The sequence below is a fragment of the Mchenga conophoros genome, linkage group LG14 (genome assembly GCF_057382185.1).
Source record: "Mchenga conophoros isolate Kocher_MC1m ecotype Shallow Benthic linkage group LG14, M_conophoros_male_GT1.1, whole genome shotgun sequence".
Lineage (NCBI taxonomy): Eukaryota > Metazoa > Chordata > Actinopteri > Cichliformes > Cichlidae > Mchenga > Mchenga conophoros.
Window position 1 is genome coordinate 15,960,110 of NC_140539.1, and position 23,915 is coordinate 15,984,024.

Genomic DNA, 23,915 nt, shown 5'->3' on the forward strand with positions numbered 1-23,915 from the left:
AAATCTTTGCACCGCTAATTCCCCAAGAGCTATGAACTGTGAAAACTTGGCAGCATGGTTGCAGGCCTAAAAAACAGCAGTACCTGAGAGAGTCATCGTACTCCTCAGTCGATCCATCTACAGTTCACTTAAGCTTCATCAGAAATGGTCTCAGGAATATGGGAAGGAAAGGTTAAGGTATGCCCAGTTAAACAAAAAACTCAAGTGAAAATCAGTGGCAACTAGTCTTATGAAGAGACGAATCCATTTTTTGGCTCTAATCATCATCAGTATGTAGGGAGAAGGTCAGGAGAGACGTACAGCTGTCTGTAAAACACGGTGGAGGCTCTGTCAGGGTTTGGGGCTGCGTTTTAGCCAGTGGTGTTGGAGATTTGATCAGAATTGATGGCATGGCAATGACACATGGCCAATGCAGTAAAAGGATATTGGATAGGAAAAACACACACTGCAACACTGTCAGTCATGGACTGGCCTCCCCAGAGCCTGGACCTCAACATTATTGAAGCAGTGTGGGACCATATTGAGTGAGGATGGGGGGAAAAGGCAGACAACATCCGAAGAAGAACTTTGAATGTCCTTCAAGAAGCCTGGAGAACTATTCCTGAAGACTACTTGAAGAAATGACAAGAAAGGTTAGTTAAGAGAGCTCAGGTTGTGTTGAAGAATAAAGGCGGACATAACAAATATTGAGTTGGAATCTGGTTAGAATCGTACAAACTCTTTCTTATGTATGGTTGCACATTTCAGTTGCTGAACCCATGTCCCATTTTCCATGTCCCTAGTAAAATATAAGGAAATGAGGGATGGCTCAAGACTTTTGCACAGCACTGTAGACTAGAGAAAGCTAGGGTGACAATTGGCAGGTAAGGACATGCATAATCCCAAGTGGAAATCAAGATTTAAATGAATGTCCTTAATATGCTTTTACAATTTATTCAAATGCTCTTGTGAATACAATTTTAATATAAAACTTAAAAAAAACTTCATAAAACATTATTTACATGTGGCAAACATTATTTGATGTATTATTTATTGTCATTTGTTGAAATCTGTGGCTCATATTTGTCTGCTTAGATACCTTTTAAGATTCAGTATCGTCTGTAATTACAGCTTTTCTAATAGGAGTGATACCCATAACCATATTCTGCTGCTGATTTCGATGTGCTGTCTAACACTACTGACAGCAGTCGGATCCTCTGAATTGTTTTACTTGAATAGCAAAGTGTATAATAATAATTGAGATAATGCTCTCTTCGATGGAGATTAACATATTCATTCAGTCTGCTCAGACTGCAGGAGCTAATATGGTGTAATCCAATTCAGGAGCTTCACACCTTAGAGATCATTATGGTGTGAATAGCACCTGAAAGTCTCTGCGAGTGTTACGATCAGGAGACAGCTTCGTGTAAGAAGGGAGAAAAAGATGGAATAAAAGAGAGTGTGAGTACGAGAATAGTGTGAGTAGAGATTGTGGGTGAGAGACGTTCACAACAGATACTCATTCTGCTGAACGACACACTCGCACATGGGCTAGATGTGCTGCTAATGAGCCTGGTGTGCGGTTACGGTGTAGAGCCAGACCGACTCCACTCTCAGACCGAAGGGAGTTCAGTCAGGAGTCACTGCTTTTTTCTCCTTCCTCCATTCCTCTACCTCATCTTCAGAAAGGAGCACGTTACCCTTCACTGTCTTTATCAAAGCAGGCGCTGGCTTACCTGAAAGGCTCCTTTTCAGTCTTCTAAGTACTGGGAGAGACAGGCAGACTCAAACAGGAGTTCGTGGCGGTCCCTGGAGTGTTTAAGTGGTTGTCATAATTGTCACAAAAAAGCAGAAATAGAGTTTTCTCAGCATTAGACAAGAAACACAGTAGAGTGTGCCATGTTCTGGGAAATACATATTGATATATTTTAATTTGATGTAAAACTCTATGCTAAAACGTGAAGGTAGTGATTCCAAAGTGGCACATACACATTAAGCATTATGTCACATCCACATATAGAGAAACCTAGCACTAACAGTCAGGAAATTAATAAATCTTCTACTTTATTTCCCCTCAAATGGTGCCATATTTGTGGGTTGAGCAGCAGAGTTGAGCAGTTGGGTTGCGCCCATGAAGAACTATTGACTCTGGTTTGGTCTTGTTCATTGGATCGGATGATTGAAATCTGAGGAAACACTGCTGTGAGATGGAACTCAGAAGTGTTCACAGTTGTTGGGGTTAGACTCCAGGCAATCCCAAATCTCCACCGTCTGAGACCAAACTCTATCCTCTGAGATGACAGTGCTCAACCCCCACAGAGCCGGGTTTATCAGAGACTACCTCCAATATTTGGGAATTGAGAAGATGTTCCAGGTTGCTGTGGCTGTGTATCTAAATAAATAAATGACCCCAAACAAGAGTCAATAGCAAAATAAGCTGTTTGACATTGACAGAGAATATTTGGCAAATTTTTCATGGGCCCAACCCTCCTACTCAACTCTGCTGCTCAACCCACAAATGCATTTTCCTTACATAGGCGATATTTAAAGGGAAATAAAGAGGCTTTCCAACAATATAGGATTTATTTGCAACAAAGAAATAGTCACCCTTCACACCCCAAAACAAATTTCCTTCCTTTTTCTGTATATAGGTAGATACATTTGTGTGTGTCAGCTTTGTGTATGTAGTGGAGTTTTTTCTACTCTTCGCTCGATATGATGACAAAGAGAGGGGATATCCCTAATATGGTCATCTCAATTATGTGGGTGTGGCTGTGAGCAGGGTAATCCTGTCTACTTGAAGTTTAACTCTTGCTCTGAAAGTTTGCTCAAAGGGAGGGTGGCCTTAAAAGGAGAGGCGCTAAAACAGCTTGTTTCAGAGAATCATGCAAAGCTACTGTAGTGGAGTTCAAGAACAAATAAATACAGTAAACCATATTGTTTTCTTTTCACTTTTACTCATTACCCACCCAACTCTCCGTTCAGTACCAGCCATGATCACCTCCTACCCGAACACCACTCTTGCCACGCAGGGTGAGGAGAAGAGGATGAGCTGCATAGCTCACGGAGAGAAACCCATCATGGTGCGCTGGGAGAAAGAAGAGCGCATTATCAACCCCGAGACCAGCAGATATGTGGTCACTGTCAAAGAGGTGGCCGACGAAGTCATCTCAACGCTCGTGGTAAGTGCTCGGTTTCACTGTAAATCGAAACGCATTTCAAATCTTCGGGGAGCACGCCAACCTTCAGTCATTTTATCTGTACAGACAGATGGAAAGCAGAAAGGGAGGAGTAGAGGAGGCAGGGCAGAGGAAAACTCAGGCTAAAAGACATTCTCATTGTATTAATCTTTGAGTATGAATTATTAATTATTAAGGAGGTATTTTCCAATTAAATTTAATGGTTAATACACATTATGAACAAGTACAAATGTAATGCAGTAAATTGAAGCAATGTACGCCAAGAGATAATCGAGTGGAGGTCCAGCCTCTCTCTAGTTTATCGCAAATTAAAAGATGAAAGTGCTGGAGATGAGTTCAGTGCCCTGCTGTCTTTTAAACTCACTCAGGATGAAACAGTGTTTTAGATTCCTACCTGATAGCAAAGCTCTGCACACTTGAAAGCCTCGAGTTTGGTGTGTTTCTCTGTAGATTATGCCTACTCTTCGCGAGGACTCTGGGTTTTTCTCCTGTCATGCCATCAACTCCTTCGGCGAGGACCGAGGCATCATACAGCTGACAGTGCAAGGTGAGCTTCAACTCACCTCAGCTTTTTTTTTTGTGTCAGTGGATTGGTTTCAGGAAAAAGTTTTGAGTGATTTATTGGTGTTTGAGATATTTCGTATCTCTTTCTCTCTCAAACTTACTGTTCCACAGAACCTCCTGACCCTCCCGAGGTGGAGATTAGGGATGTCAAAGATCGAACCATAGCGCTCCGCTGGACTATGGGCTTCGATGGAAATAGCCCGATCACAGGATACGATATTGAGTGCAAGAACAAATCAGGTAGACGCGAGGAGAGGGGAGCGATGTAACTATCACGAGTCAAACTAAAAAAAACAACAACAATCCAGAATTAATAAAAGAGCAAAACCTTTATCGATTGTTTGACAGTGTGTGTTCACCCGCTTGTGTTTTGTTTCTTCTAGCATCATGGCTATCAGCCCAGGTAACCAAAGATGTCTCGCCACAGCTCAACCAGGCCACTATTATCGACCTCCACCCTTCCTCCACTTACAACATCCGCATGGTTGCCAAGAACGTTATCGGCAACAGCAACCCCAGCAATGAGCTCACCATCACTACTGATGAAGCAGGTCAGTGAGCTTCAGTTTGGGGGAGTGATATTCTGTTTAACGTAGAGCCTGTTTCCTCCGGCCTCGCAAACCTGTTGAGTCGTCATGCACGTAATTATTTTGCAGTTGCTTTAAATGCAGGTCATCATCATTTTTTATATCTTGAGAAACAGCTCAGTCCACCGTTGCTTTTAGTCATCTCTATCAGTGTTCACTTACCCTCTATTGCCTATAATGATCCTCCCTCAGGCATTCCAGCACATTAAAATGGCACATTTTATCAGATTCATTGCTAAAATAAAGTGCTAAAATTCATATATCATTCCTCACATTATTTAAGGTTAAAGTTGATGATGTTACAAGTTTTTTTTTTCTTTTTTTAATTATTATTAAGTTAAGGTGAAACCTGCTGGGGTCATGAATCAGCAAGCGCATCGAGGAACATGCAATCTTAGCTCAACAGCACCATCTAGTGTAGCTGAACGCGATTGAAAACAAATGAAATTTCACAGTGAATCATCTTTCCCCGCATTATACCCAGCGGTGTTTAATAACGTTAAATGATGTGCTTCATTTGCAGCTCCTGATGGCCCTCCACAAGATGTCACTCTAGAGCCCACCTCCCCACAGAGCATCAAAGTTTCCTGGAAGGTGCTGTTTGAAAGTTTTTAAGTGCCGCTTTATGAGCTGAGCCATTCATACACAGGGACTATTCTCATGCATCTCATTAGTCATCGAGAATAAACACTAGACAGTCTTTTAATTTACAGCCGAATTTTTCCAAATACAGACCAAATACTGATTTGCATTTGCCATTCTATTTATTTATTTATTTATTTTTTGTGTGTTTTTCAGGAATTTAAACAAACTGCAATAAAGTAAAAATTATATCTTGAATTTAACAATGAAATGAACACAGTAATTAAGTGTATTCAGCTGCATTGATTAAAATCTGTGGTATGTATGGACTGACATAAGACAAAGTATTAATGTAATTATTTCAAATATAAAACACAATTAGCCATAAAGTATTTCAGAATTACCCAATAGGAAGAATCTGAGTAAGTCTGAGCTTCCTGATTCTCCTCACAGCCTCCACAGAAACACCTGCAGAACGGTGTGATCCGTGGCTACCAGGTGGGCTACAGGGAGTACAGCCCCGGTGGGAGCCACCAGTTTACCATTATCAGTGTGGACAGCACGGGCGATACCACAGAGAGCATCGTGCTGGACAACCTGAAGAAATTCACCCAGTACAGTGTGGTGGTGCAGGCTGCAAACAGAGCAGGCACCGGGCCATCTTCACAGCAAGTGGTCACTAAGACACTGGAGGATGGTAAGCAGGGGATGTGGGCGCCTCTTACCTGGTGCATTTCCATGCAGCCATACTGAAAATGTTGCACTTTAGCAGTTAGAGTAGTTTGTAGCATAATAATGCATTTTAGTTATTCTGTATTTGTAACTGAAGCAGTTTTAGATATTTTGAACTGGATCAGCATATTCTCAGATTCCTCTCACATCAAGCCTTAAATGAGCAGGGGCTCAAAACCTTAAAGCTATTCTCGTGAAAAGGTTTCCATCTACTGGGCATATTTTGAACTGCATTACATCAAACAGTAATCTTCTCTTCTGTCTGGGGCTCTAACATAGAAGGATATACAAACTTAAAAAGAAAAATAAAGTGTTTGTTCTTATTTAAAACCTTTTATTTTGTCTCTCAAAACACATCTCTTTTCCAAAATTAAAGAATGCATTCAGTATTTAATGTTAGAATATGACTTAGTCAACATAATAATACATTTAACATATCAGAATCACTGCAGGATGCAAATATATATCATAAACTTCCCTCATTTTAAAATAATCATAGTTGTAAAATAAAATGATTTATAAATGGAGGTTTTGACTTAATATTTGGTGGCAGGAGGTATTTGTGTGATTTATTTTTGGATACTTGTTCAATATCCTAGATGAGGGTACTTTTCCTTAAAAAGACTCCATTATGCTTCCACTTCAATACTTTTTTTTGTCTCCCTTGTCTCTGATAGTGCCGTCTCGGCCTCCTGAAAATGTTCTGGCAGTGGCCAAGTCTCCAGAGGTCATTTCACTCTCCTGGATACCTCTACCCAGGGAGGCTCTGAACGGGAACCTGCAGGGCTACAGAGTCATCTACTGGGCCAACCTGCCTGACGGAGGTACTAGCATACACACACACACACACACACACACACACACACACACACACACACACACCTTTTAGTTGCCACTTAGGCCAATCCTTTGGTCCCTGTCTTTATTTCATTGCTGTTGCTTGCTTACCCAGGCACTAGGTGGCGCTGTGGTTTTGTCAAGGTGCAACAATATGATGTAAAATGGTGTTTTGAAGCTGTTTCAGTGTGTGTGTGTGTGTGTGTGTGTGTGTGTGTGTGTATAGGACAGTTATCACTTATTCAACACTCATGGTGCTTTGTCTCTGACTCATCCTGTTTGTGGTTAGCAGCAGAACGATGAGCTCATTTTTACCCATTTTTAAAGGTTTAAATATAATTTCCAGCCACCTTGTTGCATTAATAATAATGTTTTGTTTTTTTTTACGTCTCATGCAGTTTTATCTCCTTGGGATTATAAACGTACTTGCATGTTTTATATTTTTCATATTTTGTGACCAGCATGTGACTTTTGGACAATCAGCGGTGCGTTACACTACATCCTGATTGCTCACAAATGCTAATCAGCAGTAGAAACGCGAAGCCTGCAGTTCACAGAGGGAAGATTTGTGGTTGTATTTCCTGTGAATATATAGCAGTATAGCAGTGAGCGAACCTGCAGTCTGGCTGGGCGCCATCAATAATTCACAGTGCAATAATTCCAGCGAGCCTCATTGCTTCAGCTCTGAGTGACAGGACATAAGAAGAGAGGGAAGAGAAGATGAGAGTAGAGTAAAAATCCGAGTAATAATATAATAAAGTTTTGTCGGGTTAAAATACTTTATCTAAGTTTTATCACATTTGAAGGGGGATAGTTTTGTAACTTTTCAGAGCTGAATTAACTGCTCTTGCTCTACTCTGCCGCAGTTTATACATTCAGACTTATTAACATGTTTCTTTTTTTGTGTCAGAACTGGGAGAAATCAGAAATATGACCACCAGTCAGCCTTCTCTGGAGCTCGATGGTTTGGAGAAGTACACCAACTACAGCATCCAGGTGTTAGCCTTCACAAATGCTGGAGATGGTGTCCGCAGTGAACAGATCTACGTCCGCACCAAAGAGGATGGTATAAGAAATACCAGATAACTCCCCGTTGACTATAGTTTAGTTGCTCCTGGAAAATGCTTCAGTGTAAATGGCACTGTGTTGTTCCTCTGCAGTTCCTGGGCCTCCAGCAGGAGTGAAGGCCGCGGCCTCCAGTGGCTCAGAAGTCTACGTGTCCTGGCTGCCTCCGCTCAAACTCAATGGCATCATCAGGAAATACATCGTCTTCTGCTCCAACCTGCATCCGATGGTAATAGCATTTGTATACCACAAGATTTTCATGGTCTTCTTCAGTCTTCCTCACAAGCCTCTCTGCACTTTCTCATGCTGATGCTGCCCAGTGATACATTAATCCTTTCCGTCCCTTCGCTTCACAGGTGATGAGTGAGTTTGAAGCTTCTCCAGATGCATACATCTACAGGATCCCAAACTTGGTTCTGACCAGACAGTACAGTATCTGGGTGGTGGCTGTGACTGCTGCAGGTCACGGCAACAACAGTGAGAAAATCACAGTGCAGCCTCTGGCCAAAGGTACAAAATCCTAACTAAACTGGCCTTTTTTGTGTCATGTAGGAATTTTCCCACGGATTATTTCTTTAAGTGGAATTGCATGGTTCCTTTAATAGTGGTGCTTTAATCACACAGAGCATAAACTTATAAGAAGACAGGAACAGTAACTTATTTTTGTGCTGCTTTTAGCTCCAGCGAGGATCCTGACGTTTAATGGGACAGTGACCACTCCTTGGATGAAGGACATTGTTTTACCATGCAGGGCGGTTGGAGACCCTCCTCCCACCATCAAGTGGCTCAAGGGAAAGTAGGTCTCACACAGACGCACAAACAAGCATGTAGTACTGGTCAGCAGGATACAGTTAGATTATTTTCATGCCTTTTTCCAGCACCAATGGGACACCTACACCCGTCCTGGTGGATGGTCGTCGTATTGTCTACGGCAATGGCAGCTTCCTCATCCGTACAGTGAAAGCAGAGGATTCTGGGAACTACAGCTGTGTGGCCAGCAACAACTGGGGGTCAGATGAGATCACACTCAATTTGCAGGTGCAAGGTAAGAAATATTTATTTTCTACCTTTTATATACACACTCACTGGCATTTGGGTGAGGTACACCTGTTCAGCTGCTCATTAACACAAATGTCTAATCAGCCAATCACACGGCACAAACTCAGTGCTCAGGGTTTAGGCGTATAGACATGGTCAAGACCAAACCAAGGATCAGAACAGGGAAGCACCTTTGGGATCTGGTGAAACAGGAGATTCATGGACTCATGGAAGTGCAGCCAGTAAATCTGCAGCAACTGTTTAACGCTGTCATACCAATGTAAACCAAAATCTGTGAATCTGTGTCACGAAGAATTACTGCAGTTCTAAAGACAGCAAGGTGCCCAACCCAATTCCTAATTACAGTGAACACCATATAGAGTAAACTGACTTTTTACTTGCATCAAGTGAACCATGAGACACTTTAATCCAAGCGACTAACCGAGCATTGACCTTTGTTTGTCCTCATATCCACAGTACCACCTGATCAGCCACGCCTCACAGTGACCAAGACCACCACCACATCGATCACATTGTCATGGATACCAGGAGACAACGGAGGGAGTTCAATCAGAGGTGAGGGTGTCCAACATCCACAGAACATAACATGTGCACATACAACAGACAGTACAAGGAAGTGGATGGTCAACAACATACACCTTTATATAACAACAATTACCCCCACCACCACCACCACACACAAACTGTGGCCTGACCCCCATTTCTGCTGCTCGTGTCTCATTATCTGCTGGTGCAGCACAATACTGGAGTCCTAAAAGCCAGATTAAAAAGCAGCAGGGAAGATTAGGTCCTTTTAAGTGAAGATTAAAGCGCTCCATCTTAAAGAAAGTGTAATCACACTGAGACTAGTTGTAGTGATTTATCATTGCACATAATCGAGGGGCTCCTGTGCTCAGAGCTGGAGCCGTTAAAGAAGCTGTCTATGATACCTTCTCTGTGATATTTGTTTTGCTTTCCTGCACAAAGCAACAGCCATCACCAAAATACACACATCTACTGCAAGTTTACTGATGTCTGTTTGCAGGCTAGCATGCAGCCTTTTCTCGGGATCCTGTGATGAGCGGTTGGTCTATTTTTCCTCATCCTTTGACCACAAAACCTATAAACAAACTGTGATTAAATTTTTCAGCTTCCTAGCCGATACGTGCCAAATTTATCTGAAATAGTTGGACCTGTTTGCCTTGATTCACAGTTGAGATCCTTTTTAGATGTTTAAGTTCTTCCGTGTCATAACATTTTTCGAAATTGTTCCAGGAATTTCCAGAATAAGCCTCTGTCTAAGCATTATTGAGAGTTTTCCTTTGATGATAAATGCAGGACCAGAAAACATTCTGGTGAATTAAAGGCTACAAATGTTTGTCTCTGTAAACAAAATACTTTCTTACATCCAATAATTAACTGTGGAGCCATAAATATATTAAAAAGGTAGGAACACAAGCTTACTATGTATTACTGGAAAAATATCAAATTTATTCGGACTCAGCTCACTCCAGATATACTGTGTCATGTCTTCATTCATACCTCTTTCTCCTCCTCGCAGGTTACATTCTGCAGTACTCAGAAGATAACAGTGAGCAGTGGGGCAGTTTTCCCATCAGCCCCAGCGAGCGTTCATACCGCCTGGAGAACCTGAAGTGTGGCACGTGGTACAAATTCACTCTGACGGCCCAGAATGCAGTGGGACCAGGGCGCATCAGTGAGATCATTGAAGCTAAGACTCATGGGAAAGGTGTGGAGTACTTTTTTAAAAAAAATATTATTTTTATTATTATTATTATTATACTAACAAGTATTAATATGCGAACAGCAGTGCTACAACATTGGGTATAGTTGACCAGGAAAGGGTGCTTTTAAAATAAATAATATACCCTAACCCTATACAACAAACTTTATGCCACACCTACCCCAAATTAGCAGTACTGGTAATTAATAACATATTTTTTAATGTTACTGCAATGATTAATGCACCAGTTAGGTGCAAGCTCTTTAATGAAAACTTTTTTAATGCTAAAATATAATTATTGTTGTTTTCTGTGATTTTTTTTTTTCTATTTTACAAAAATGCAGAAGATCATATGACCAAATGAAAGTTATTTACTTATAATTTTTAGTTTTAAAACAAGTTTTTGATATTTGTGTTTATTGTTTTATTTGTGTTTAATAAATTTGTTATGTGCTCTGCAGTCAAAGCAAAAATAGTTGTTACAGTTTTCCCACAGAGAGAGGATTCATGAGCTTAGATGAGGGAATCCATATTTGGACAAGATGGTGACATTTAGCAGCTAATGCTAGCTAGCTTCAGTGGCGAGCTTGGTGCACCCACACAGTCATGTGTGGGTGCACCAAGCGGGCAGACATAGATATCTGCTAAATAGTGGTGAACTATATCTAAAATAATACTTAAGCTACTTTGATTTCAATCACTGATACTGACTTTGTTTTTCAAGGTCAGTTGGTATTTACTTGCAAAAGTTGTAACTTTCTTTCTGTATTCTCTTCAGAACCTCAATTTGCCAAAGAACATGAACTCTTCACCAGCATCAACTCCACGAGGGCCAGGCTCAACCTGGCTGGCTGGAATAACGGAGGCTGTCCAATCACCTCCTTTATACTGGAGTACCGAGCAGTGGACTTAGGCACCTGGACCACAGCCCAGCGCACATCGCTGACCAAGAGCTACATCCTGTACGAATTGCAGGAGGCGACGTGGTACGAACTGCAGATGAAGGTCACCAACAGCGCCGGCTCAGCAGAGAAGAGGATCACCTTTGCTACTTTGAATGCTGATGGAAGTGAGTTTGGATTTTAACAGTTTGCATGTTACGGATCTTTGGATGAATCATGGATGACTCAAGAAATCATAAAAATGTTTAAAGAAATACTAAAAATGTGAAAAGTAGATGGAAGAAATGTTATTAGCAAAATTGGGCTCTTACTAAAACGAAAGTCTGTTGGGAAATGTTTAACCCTGTCATTCTATTGCAAGAAACCAGTCTGAGCCCAAGACTACAGTATATGGTCAAACATACTTAGATGTTGATGCCAGATTTGGAACTTGTCAGCAGAGCGCTGGGGAGTCTTAAACACCATCAACACTACAGGGTTGAGTTGATCTGGTTGCTGAACACTTCCATGTTGCAATAAAACCATTTTTAATTGATCATGTAATATCTAGGAATGAAGAAATTCCAGAAACTAACTTGTTGCAATGGTGGCATCCTGTTACAGTACCTCACTCGATTCCAGTGAGCTCTTTAGAACGACCTATTCTTTCACAAATGTTTGTAAAGGCAGGCCATATGGCAGGGTGGGCAACTCCAGGCCTCGAGGGCTGGTGTGTCCTTGATCCAACACAGTTGATGGCTAAATGACCTCGTCAACATGTCCTAAAGTTTTCCAGAGGCTTGGTAATGAAGTAATCATGTGATTCAGGTGTTTTGACCCAGGGTGATATCTAAAACCTGCAGGACACCAGCCCTCGAGGCCTGGAGTTGCCCACCCCTGCCGTATGGCTTGGTGGTTGATTTTATACAGCTGTGGCAATAAAAACATTAAAATTAAAAGATTTAGAGGTGTGGTCCCGTACCTTTGTCCGTATAGTGTATTTACAATGATTGCAATTAACAGTAATAATAATAGTAATTGTTTATTTATACAGAAAACTGTAGAGTGTTCCAGAGTTTGAAGAATATTTCCAATGAGCAGAAAAATTTGAAACGAATAACAAGGTATCCTACATGAAAAATACACAAAAATAGCTCATAATAAGAATCAAAATATATTAGCTGTTAAGAAGGGTCAAACTGTTAAAGGAAGACTTGAATCGAAGGCTGTTCTGAGCCGAGGAAACACTACAGCAAAAGTGTGATCCTTTCGTTGCTTCTCAGACTTGAGAGGTCTGTTCAGTAAAGCTTCTGTTAAATACTCTGGTGCTGTTTGCTGCTCGCAGAGTCGGCGTTACACCATAAAGTGCCATTCTGCACTTCTGCCTACAGTCGAGAATGTATTTTTTATTTAGATTGTCTGTCCCACTGTTTTATCAGCCTTTGAACAAGGCTCAGTAAGAGAATGGGGATGGTCTTCTGATTCTCCATGGGCTGTGGCGTCGCTCTATTTGCCTTGGGCTACAGATTGTGTCAGTCATGCACAAAGGATCTGTGAAGAAGGATAGGAACTTGTAAGCACTGTGCTCTCCAGACGGTTAACTTATTTCCTTTGAAGAGCTTTGCTTAGATGTGTAAGCTGCCTGTAAGGGTGTTATGTGTGCGTGCATGCATGTATGTGAGTGAGTGTGTGTGGGACACAAGTGTGTGTGGATGCTATTGTGAGTGTGAGAGTGGGTCTACAGCTTAATGCAGCTGCTGAGAAGCAGTCCTGCGGACTTAACACCACATATTCAGTCTGCTACAAACCTGGTTCCCCATCATCCCCCCACCAGCTATGGCAGATGGCTGCCCCTCCCTGAGGCTGGTTTCGCCAGAGATTTTTTCCTGTTGAAAGGGAGTTTTTCCTTCCCACTGTTGCTAAGTGCTTAATCAAAGCAGTCATTTGATTGTTGGGGTTTTCTGTATTGTTGTAAGGTCTCTACCTTACAATATAAAGCACCGGGAAGGGACTGTTGTTGTGATTTGGTGCTATATAAATAAAAATAAATTGAATTGAACTGAAAAGGTTTTGAGACCAGGAAGAAAATAGTTTAACTAATAAATTAAGACCAGATGAAAACAGCTACTTCACAAACATAGACAGGAAATGGACAAGCTGATCCAATGTTGCCAATGTGCATGCCGTTTAAAACAGCACCAAAATGTCACAAATACATATATTTTTGCAAGTTAAAAAGTGTGCAAAGGTTTGCAACCATGTTAACCAGGTTTAAATCCACCGACTGGTCATGAGTACTCGAGTCTTCTCTTGGGGTTCGGCTGAATCCTTTGTGACATCCCAATAAAGAACACGCATGTGGAAAAGCAGCATCCTAAGAGAGAATCAGCATCTTATCATCCCTGTATTCTTTAACTGTGTTGCATAAAAGCTTATCTTCAGTGTTTGTCTTGCAGGAAACCATCAACAGCACTTTGTTGTTGTAGAATATTAAATGTTTTTGAAGATTCAAAAGCAAAGTATTTGAAAATGTTAACAAATGTTGTTTTTTCACCCTCCTTTCAAGGCACCATCCCTCCTCTGCTGAAAACAGGAGATCCCATCTCAGACAACATGTCAGGCAGTGGAGGTCTGAAGATGGTGGTGACCATCACCTCTATTCTTGTGGTGGCTGTGCTGGTTTTTATTATGCTCATGGTGCTAAAGAGGAGAAGGCGGGAGCAGAGGCTCAAAAGACTCAGAGGTGGGTTGTAGATTAAGTTGTGTTGCTTTTATAATTTGTATGAATTTGCATTCTGTTTACAGTGTGAAGTGTAAATCTGGTCCATAAACCCAACATGTCTGTGTGCAAACCTGATCTCCATTACACAGATAAGCACTCGGACAAAAATGTGTTGTGTAATTAATCTTAAATGTAAAACTTTAGGCTTAGTTTGCCTTTAAAATGAAGAAATTGCCTCTGTGAGTATTTTGCACCTGGCGCCTTTCTGTAAGAGTTGTTGTCAGTGATTGTAGACTCTTAGCGCTGCTGTGGATTATCAACTAGGACAGTGCTATTATAGTATATTAACTGCCTCTTTGCTGACTTCACAGATGCCAAAAGCCTGGCAGAAATGCTGATGAGGTATGTGTTCCTAATTTTAATTTATGCACACAGCTTTCCTTTGAGCGGGGAACATAAATCACTGTGTAGCCCGGAGTTACAGTGCCCATCAGTAAGAATCAAATATATCGCATGCACACTGTCCCTCCTGCTTTCTTACAGCTACTTATCAGCTTAAATTAAATTGAATTAGCATTTCTGCAATATAGTGCAAAATCACAGCTGAAAAGTAAGGATTTTTTTCCTATTAATCTCCTCAGTAAGAACACCCGGACCCCTGACACAGTGAACAAGCAGCAGCAAACGCTAAGAATGCACATCGACATCCCCAGAGCACAGCTCCTCATCGAGGAGAGAGACACCATGGAGACAATCGGTAAGGCCCTCAAAGTCAGACTTGTGCGTCTAAGTGTAAAATATGGACGATACTTAAAGTCTTTTCCTCCGTTTTGCAGATGACAGGTCTACCGTGCTGCTGACAGACAATGACTTTGGGGAGACCAATAAACAGAAGTCCTCCACAGTGACCCACACAGTCCACTACCAGTCTCTGTCACAGGCCACTGGACCGCTGGTGGATGTGTCCGATGCTAGGCCTGGAACCAGTGAGTCCCACCACCGTCAGTGCTCAACATTTATTTCCTCTACTACTAATAATACTAATACTACTGCAAGTGCTGTGCTGTGCTTCTAGCATACTGTTGAATACTGTCTTGTGGATAAAGCAGTAATATTGTTTTATTTGGTTGTTCTGCAGCTTCATCTTACACCATAAAACACAAACAGTAAAAGCTTTTCAGTGCAAATCGCGCTGAAGTACAGTACATGCAAAGCAAATGGGTTTTCTAGCTGGTCTGAGTTTAACAGTAGGCAGCTCACGTGGAGTATTGTACCACCTTTCAGCAGTGAGATGACAAAGCACAACAGCTGGGCTTCTGGTGTTTGAGTCCCACTGAAGCAGAAGTGATGAAGAGCTGTTATCTCCCTGCCTTTTCTTGACATATTCCCATCTGACTGCCGTGCTCCAACTGGCCAGCTGGACCCGAGTACAGACGCAGACCTCAATGCACACACTTAGTGATGTACCAAAGTGATTTTGTTAGCTGCAGATGGATTCACCTAACAATATATTGTGGTATTTGTAACACCGAGTCACGCGGTTCATTTTGTCCTAATTAAATGGCTTAAACTTTAAATTATTCATTTTACAACAGGCTGTTTGAAATGTAAATCAAAACTAAATGGAATGATTATATTCTACTTTATAGTAGAAGACTCAAGGTGCTGAACTGACAGGGTGAGATAACCTCCCTCTCCAAAAGTACAGCAGCAGGGTTCTTGACTGTAAAAAATATGACTGTAATTCATCAGAAAAGTTCTTAATTTTCATTAACATGTGCTTTTTAGCTTTACTTGATATCTGCCAACACATAAACAAGACATAAACAGAACAACAGCATATCTGTGCTCACATAAAATTGAAAACATGGGCACGAGTCCAATATTCATCACAGTCAAACACACGCATTTGCAGTCATTTTTAATCAAACAGCCACACGATTGGGTCGTTTAATTTGTCCGGTGGGGCATGAACCCAGATGCTGACTCTGCTTTTTTTTCCTCCTCCCTGCTGCTGGCCAAACACCTCCATCATTTATCCCCCCATCCGCACAGATAAAATTACAGCCTGACCTACTACAATTACCAGCACTATTCTTCTCTGCACAGATCCAATCCAGGCCTTTTTTAAAGACTGAATCTGCCCAGCAGTGAATAGACCAGTAGTCTGTCTGGGTCAGGGTGATAGGTGACGGTTTGTGTGTCTGTCTGCAATGAGACAATTGGATTGAGTGTAATGTTCAGTTCTCTTAGAGAGAATAATTGTAGCTTTACATGAAAGCCCAGCAGGAAACGCACATATTCACTTTTTAAATCCCTGCACAGTTACGGAAAAAATGTGTTTTTTTGTTCGCATCCATTTGTCTCGTGCCTGTCATGTGTGGTGGACTCTGCAATGGTTGCTAGGACTAAATAGATCTATCCATGTCATTTAACAATTATTTATTAGATAACTAATAGTTAAACTAAAAAATATGCCTTTTGTTGTGTCAGAGGACTTTGGTGGTTTGAAAATTATTACCTGTGTTCATTAACAGTGCGACCTCCTCTGTCCTTACTTAGATCCCACTGCCAGACGCACTGCCAAAGCTGGTCCTGCCGCAGCACGGAGCCGATACGCCAGCCAGTGGACTCTGAACCGGCCACACCCCACCAGCTCCTCACACACCCTGACCACTGACTGGAGACTCCCCACTCCGCGTGCCACTGGATCTGTGGACAAAGAGAGCGACAGCTACAGTGTCAGCCCCTCACAGGATACAGGTAGAGCAGTGCTGTCCAGAAACAACATGGACTCATATGTAGCCCTTGGTAGAATTCAGGGTTTAAAGTTGGAGGAGGTGACGGAAATCGTGTTGCTGTTGGGAGATGTTCAAGTGTGAAGAGTCAGCATGAATATCACGTTGGCTTTTCTCTGCAATCCAAATCATTTGGGCTGCAGTTTTTTATTCCAAACTGCAGTTTTGGGGCGTACTCTTGGCTGAAGATTGCAGGGTACAAGTCCAACTTGAACCCACGCATTTTTTATATTTAAAACACATTAAATAATAAATAAACCTGAAAAGCACAGGAAATACGGCAATAATCCACATATATGATAAACCGTAGCTTTTCATAATACACCATTCTTTACAATAACTAAGCACGTGCTATACGATGTGTGACTTGTGACCCTCAGATCGCGCACGGAGCAGCATGGTATCAACAGAGAGTGCCTCCTCCACCTACGAGGAGCTGGCCAGAGCCTATGAGCATGCCAAGATGGAGGAACAGCTCCGCCATGCCAAGTTCACCATCACCGAGTGCTTCATCTCTGACACCTCATCTGAACAGATGACAGCAGGGACCAACGACTACACCGACAGCCTGACCTCTAGCACACCGTCCGAGTCGGGCATCTGCCGCTTTACCGCTTCTCCGCCCAAACCTCAGGATGTCAGCAGGGTCATGAACATGGCCGTGCCCAAAGCGCACAGACCTGGTGAGGATGTGGTGTTTGTCACGCCCAGCGTACACACAGTTCGTAGCTGAACCACCCTTTCTGACAGTAAACTGCATTTAGATGTACAGAAAAGCTTCTATATTCGTCTTCTTCATTAGGAAAACTAGTTGAGAGAATTTAACCAGAAATCTAAGACAAAAAATGTGGGCAGCTGCAATCATTTATGCCACATGCTTGAGACTGACTGGGTTGCTCATCTGAACATAGCTTAACAGATGTTGCAGAGATCCATTTGCTTTCATGTGCACCTCTCTCACCTGTGTGGTTCGCACAGGAAAATTTGAGCTACTTCTTCACCAACAATGTGAGCAAACATGTCCTGGAAAGATTTTTGTTCTCCTGTAGCAGCCAACACGAGCTACAACAACACGAGCTACAACAACACGAGCTACAACAACACGAGCTACAACAACACGAGCTACAACAACACGAGCTACAACAACACGAGCTACAAGCCGACAGGCAGGTATAGTTTTGTGTAATGGGCAGAACAGCTAAATCACATTACATTAAAGATTTTCTCTAACCTCTCTAGTCTTTCAACAAAACCAGTGACTTTGGTCTCTTTGGTTTTTAAGCTGTTTTGTAAATGACCACATATTATTCTGCAGAAGCCGGTCAGTTCACTTTATGGCCACCCTCTGCTTTAATTCAGCTGCCATCAGCTTCCCATCCTAAGGATGCATCCCCTTAGTCTTCACCCAGCTGGTGCTAAGGTATTGTCTCATTAAACCAGTACAGAGCTCTTTACAGGCCTCCTGGGAGAGTAGCTCCTTGTTTTGGCAACTTTTAGGCCCTTAACAAAGCAACAAGAAGAATTCCAATATGCAGTTTTCCCTGCTGAACCCCGGGGAAGCTCGTCATTGTTAGAAAACAAAAAAACGTTTTACTAGTAATTGATACGTATGTTTTGTTGTTTTTTTTTAAACTGTGACTCCAAAGTTTTTCATTACTTCTGCAATTTGAGGTAGACCTGCTGTGCTGTGCTCTCTCCTCTCGGTTTGTAGTCTTACCTTACGTGACCCTCTGCTCCTCCTGGGAGATTTGCAGCTCAGTTACAAGATCTGGCAGTCCCGCTGCAAAGCTGCTGGCCACACACAGAAGCGCAGACATTCAAAAACACACACACGTATTCACAGCTCTTTTGTCATCCCCTCTGATCTCTGGGGCCGCAGATAATTAGCAGAGTCGAAGGTGTTTGGAAATTTAGGTCTGTGTTGTTGTTATTTTGTTTCTCAACAATAAGCATCCCAGAATCTTCAGTTTGACCTGACTGGGTTGAGGCCTCTTAGGCTTCATTATGTTTGTAACATTTATGCACAGGACGGCGGACTCGTATCACCAGTTTAGCGGAGAGAGAGGTCGGCTAAAGGCTATCAGTCAACCTAATCTCTATTGCCTATTGTCACTCGGCACAAAACGGCTCTTTACCGCCACACTGGAGACCTGTCAGTGTGATACCAGACTCTTTTCAGGCTGGTGTGGGAGCGCGGAGTGTTGAGACCCTGGTGTCATTTACATTAGTAATTGACACCAGGTCTGGTAGGTACGGCTTTTCTTAGCTGTATAAGCATTGTGTATTTTGCTGCCTTTGCAGTTAATGGACTATAAAATGACTACATGGTTTTCTGGAAGTTTACAGTTAACAAAGATTTATCAAAGCTCTATTTATTAGTAAGTTGTCTTGTAGAGTACAGAGAGAGAGAGATGCAAAACATTAACCAATCTGGCCAAAATTATTTAGAAACATTGTATGCATATTACTGTTGAATATGTGGATGCAGGATCTCTGTCACCCAGGTCACGGTAGTCCTGAGAGCTTGAAAAAAGAAGGGAATGGGCCTTCTTTTATTTGTGATGACGTGTCCCCCTCAGGATCATCTCCAAAAGGAGAAAGTCCCCAGAAGACCTTCCTGGCCAGTTACCTGGGACTGAAAAAGCCTCTTGAATGAGAGTTTAAATGTTTTCAAAGACCAACAGAAGTCCAATTACAGGGAAATAGTGCTATCCAAAGCACAGGTGAGCATGGAAACTGGATGATAGGCGTAGTTCATCACTTATGGTGTGCACTTGCCCAGGACCGCTGCCGTATTAAACTTCTTAAAAGACATTTTTAATGCCATGTCATGCTTGCTTCTGCAGGTGTAGCCATACAGACGTGACAGCAGTATCGATCTTTCCAACAAGCTCTTAGAAGAGAGTGACTTTCCCAAAATGCCAGACAGCTCATTTAAAACATCTCCACACTTGTAAATTCTAAAAAATACAGACCCAGTGTGGAGGTTGTTTTGCTTGACTGTGGGTAAATGACCTGACTTCAACCCTATATTTGTCTCTATTACACCTGAGTGACATGAGCTCACCTAACCTGTCCATGCAGGGGTCAAAGGTGCTGCTTTCCACTGGGCCTTTGCAACAAATCCTCTGGATTTACGGGGCCATGAGCAGCAATCGTCGCACAATCAGCTTGTAAATATTTTGCGCGTAGCTCTTCCTTAACGACACACATAATATCCTTTGCAGAAGACTACAGCGATAAGGCAACAGACACTTGCACAGATTAATGTGTTTGGCAGAGAGCTGCGGTTGTATCGTGGCTACACATAACGCCCCATTACTGAACGATCGGAAATTTACTGGCTGATGAATTTTCAAACCACATTTCTAATGAGCCCCCACGGAATCACTTAAATCTATATTTAATTCAATCAACACTCCTCCTCATTCATCATCTTTGGTGGCACTAATAGGGCTTGTTATGAAACACAGTAAATTATTCATTCTCCCCGTGAACCCAGAAATCCATTCTCCAAGGTCACGTTGGGCTGAAAGTGCAAACATGACCTCGGCTAATGCTGTGCAGGCAGGAAGTGTGGGTCTACATATAGCGTATACTTCTGTGCATGTGTGGGCCGAGTACATGTGAGTGTGTCAGTGTGCGTGGGAGAGAGAGTGCATGCGTTGAAAATGTTATTTTAGCGTTAAATTGTACACGTGTTGAAATGTTGATCCCTGCTCCCGTGAAACATAAACGCTCCATGACTAATGAAACAGTGCAGGTGCTGCTCAGCTCATCAAGTGTTCAATCTCGCCGCAGAGCACCCAATCTGGTAACCTGACGCTCTTTTGAGATTGGCTTGTTTGCTGTGTTAAACATGTAATCCACTCAGTAGAATGGATACAATAGCAGTAAACTCGCTGAACCCAAAGCGCCTCTCCTAATCCAACACCTCACAGGATTATTTAACAATTGACAGGACAGCATCTAGTCAAAGTTTATCACTTGGTCAAGATATTAAATCTGACCTGCTTTATGTGTCCACAGGCCTTTGAAGGTTCTTCTCATTCCTGCAGTGAAACACTGAGAGAAAAGTGCAAATTGACAAATGAATGAATGTCATACATATATGCCGGTGGCAGAGACAAAGGCCATAACTCAGTTTCATCGCTTTAAGAGGAGAGAGCCACTGCATCACTGCATCCGTCCCTGACAGTGATAGCAAAGTTAACACTGTAATATTCATTTTCCTATTACATTATCTCCTGCACTCTTTTCCCAATACCAACTCTTAAATTAAATAGATTCACAAATAGCGAAGATTGGTATTACATTAAAATAATAGTCGTGAATCATAATCCCGAGAGGGGCCCAAGGTGAGAAAATGTACCGGCGTGAATGTGAATTAAATATAGATTTCTTTTCCGGCTCTGTGCAATTAATTTAAACTGAGGGGAAGGAAGAACAAGCAGGGAGCCCAGAAAGTAGCTTCACTGTTTCAGGGCAAGCAGAGGCATCTCTTAAAATCAGCTTATGTTAAATGATATCTCAAAGATTTCTTTATTTCCTCCTCACTGAAGCAGTGCCTTAGATTGATTTAAATACCCCTGATAGCTGACAATAAATAACGCTTCCCAAATCGATGTCTTCAGCAAATCAGCAAATGACCGCGTGTAATCTTGTGATGAAGAAGCCAAGGAGAATTATCACCCGACTCTATTGCCAGTAGCTCTGCAGAGCATTTTAATGGCTTTCACCTCATTGCTTTGGTTTATGGTGCATAACATAACTACTCATTAGTCCCACTGGTCTTAGCATTTCCTCCAGACACAGAAGCTAAATGATTAAAAAAAAACATCCTGACACCCATTATAAACTGTCTCGCCCCCCAAAACCGTTAGAATCTATGTAATTGAGCATTTAGCAGCTAGAGATAGAAAAGACAGATATTTCCATCATGGGCAGAGAAAAAGAAAGCTACCCAAGGTTGGTAACCCCACTGGCAACCTCCGGTCTCTAGAGAAGAATATGCAGATGGTGAGTAGTTGCTGAAGTTTTCTGGGTGAAATTGGTCACCGGAACCCTGGGTGCTGCACCTTGGTCTCTACCAGATTATTTGCATGGAAAACACAGATTTGTCTGCAAACACTCTCTAACTAACCACCTAGCACCAGCCAGACTAGGAGAACAATTCACCTTCACAGCCTCAGCACTGAGACCAACATGATTCAAAAGGTGCAACTCCATTGCAGTCCTCACTTCTTCATTACTGCTTTGTGAGTAAGTGACGAAGGTGTTTTCCAGACATGTCAGTGTCTTCAGTACAAACTGTGGGCAACTGCAGCAATCTGCAAGCAACCAAGCAACCTCAAGGAGGTTTGGGTGTAGCGCTGCATACTTCTTTGTGACCACTTTATAGTATTAGCAAGCATCCTCCTGCTGTGGTTTCTCATTAACCAGTGGTTGCCATGCAGTCTCCAACTGGTCTTTAGGCCTCTGTGAGTGGGACATTAGTTAGTTTCACAAACACCTTAGAAGCTGACAGCATTTTTAGTCTTTTTGCTTGTCTCCTGTGTGTCACCTCCCAGGAGGAGAGCTGGTCCACTTGCCGCCTTACCTCCGTATGGACTTCCTGTTGAACCGCGGCGTGCCTCTTCCAGCCCGAGGTGGGGGCGTCAGCAGCAGTAGTGGCAGCAGCAGCAGTGGAGGTGGTGCTGGAGCAAGTGGAAGTGGTGCCGGTGCTACAGGGGAAACAAGAGGAGGCGGAGGAGCCATGGGTCAGACCTGCCTGGAGCCCCAGAGGAGCCGTACCCTGAAGAGGCCACCTCCCATGGAACCCACCCCTATGGAAGTGCCCTCACCCAGGGAGGTTCAGCAGTGGCAGCCAGGAACTGCTTCCACCCTCCCACACAGGGATGTCCGGGAGAGGGGAGAGGCCCGTGGTGAGGTCCGGGGAGAGGTCCCTTCCTCAGGAGATCTAGCCCAAGCACAGGCTGCCAAGCTTAGCACCTCCCAGGAGTCACTGCTGGACTCCAGAGGACACCTGAAACAGAGCAACAACCCCTATGCCAAGTCTTACACTCTGGTATAACACTGGGACACAGAGGACTGCTTCAGACAACAGGACTACTGCAGACACACTGGAGGAGGAAGGACAAGAGGCAGACGAAAGGCACAGGACGGACAGTTTTCCACAACAGAAATTGTTGTATATAGAGCTGTTTCTGACATGCGTCTGAAGTGGATGCTTTTCTTTGAGTCTGTCTTTCTTTCTTTCACTCTTTTCTTTGTTTCCTCTCTCGCTCTTCTCTGTTGCTTTCACACCTTTCATTCTCTCACGCCTCGCTCCTCTTCTGATGAAATTTTCTCTCACAGTTTTTATTTTCTACTTGAATATTCTTTTATTCTAAAGTGACAAAATATGAGGATTGCCAAAATGATTTATTTAAAATTTGAGAAAGAGAAAAAAATACTATTGAATTTATATCAAGGACAATTATAGTCATTATTAATATTACTATTATTATATAAAACAGAAAATATTTAAAAAAGAAGAAGGGACAGGGAGGAGGACTCTGCAGGAGAACGTTGCTTTCTTAATTTATTTTTGTTTTATTGTCGCAGTGTGATGAAATCTGTGGTTGGGAAACTGAGGGGGTTTTTAGCACTACAAGGAGCCAACAGAGGAGAAGAGGAGAGACCCCAGACGTGACCGCCAATGCTGACCAATCGTAATGTTTTTCAACCTTTCTGACGACTGCATGGCGACTGATCCAATGACAATTAATAGGAATGGCTGGACATCCCAAAAAAAAAAGAAGAGACAGAGAAAGAGAATTTTTGTCACACTATGAAATTATACAATGTGAATATATATAAAGAGATCACTTTTATTTGTGGATATTATGGGGAAAATGATTTGGTTAATAAAGTCCTTAGTCATGTTTGCACACATCTGAGTTTGATTTATATTTCCAAAGATCAATATCCCTCCTTTTTCTTTAACCTGGTTGTTCTTATACTTTCCACCTACTTTCCTAATTTACCAAAAAAGGGCAGCCATATCTGGTAATATCTAAAAGAGGTTTGATCAATGACCTCCTGATGGCTGCAGCCTGATTTTCTGCATATTTAACATCATTTTGACAATCTTCAAAGTTTTTTACTTTGAAGATTGTTCCTGGAAATGCATTAGTGTGCAAAA

The 23,915-nt window shown here is 42.3% G+C and overlaps 1 protein-coding gene across 2 annotated transcripts in view; it reads left to right on the plus strand.

Moving 5' to 3' along the window:
* dscamb (Down syndrome cell adhesion molecule b) overlaps positions 1-23,663 on the plus strand; it is a 132,166-nt gene extending 108,503 nt beyond the window's left edge. The window contains exons 12-33 of one of the 2 annotated variants that reach the window (XM_085245510.1): positions 2,965-3,161; positions 3,630-3,726; positions 3,855-3,983; positions 4,127-4,294; positions 4,854-4,924; positions 5,366-5,609; positions 6,322-6,468; positions 7,392-7,547; positions 7,642-7,775; positions 7,903-8,056; positions 8,225-8,342; positions 8,425-8,591; positions 9,062-9,160; positions 10,146-10,334; positions 11,107-11,397; positions 13,776-13,952; positions 14,303-14,333; positions 14,573-14,688; positions 14,768-14,932; positions 16,494-16,694; positions 17,110-17,412; positions 22,300-23,663. In XM_085245510.1, coding sequence (XP_085101636.1) covers positions 2,965-3,161; positions 3,630-3,726; positions 3,855-3,983; positions 4,127-4,294; positions 4,854-4,924; positions 5,366-5,609; positions 6,322-6,468; positions 7,392-7,547; positions 7,642-7,775; positions 7,903-8,056; positions 8,225-8,342; positions 8,425-8,591; positions 9,062-9,160; positions 10,146-10,334; positions 11,107-11,397; positions 13,776-13,952; positions 14,303-14,333; positions 14,573-14,688; positions 14,768-14,932; positions 16,494-16,694; positions 17,110-17,412; positions 22,300-22,802 — 3,857 coding nt within the window. In that variant the 3' untranslated portion in view covers positions 22,803-23,663. The remainder of the gene's footprint in view (positions 1-2,964; positions 3,162-3,629; positions 3,727-3,854; positions 3,984-4,126; positions 4,295-4,853; positions 4,925-5,365; positions 5,610-6,321; positions 6,469-7,391; positions 7,548-7,641; positions 7,776-7,902; positions 8,057-8,224; positions 8,343-8,424; positions 8,592-9,061; positions 9,161-10,145; positions 10,335-11,106; positions 11,398-13,775; positions 13,953-14,302; positions 14,334-14,572; positions 14,689-14,767; positions 14,933-16,493; positions 16,695-17,109; positions 17,413-22,299) is intronic. The other variant, XM_085245511.1, reaches the window with a different exon arrangement.
* The last annotated feature ends 252 nt before the right edge of the window (positions 23,664-23,915 follow it).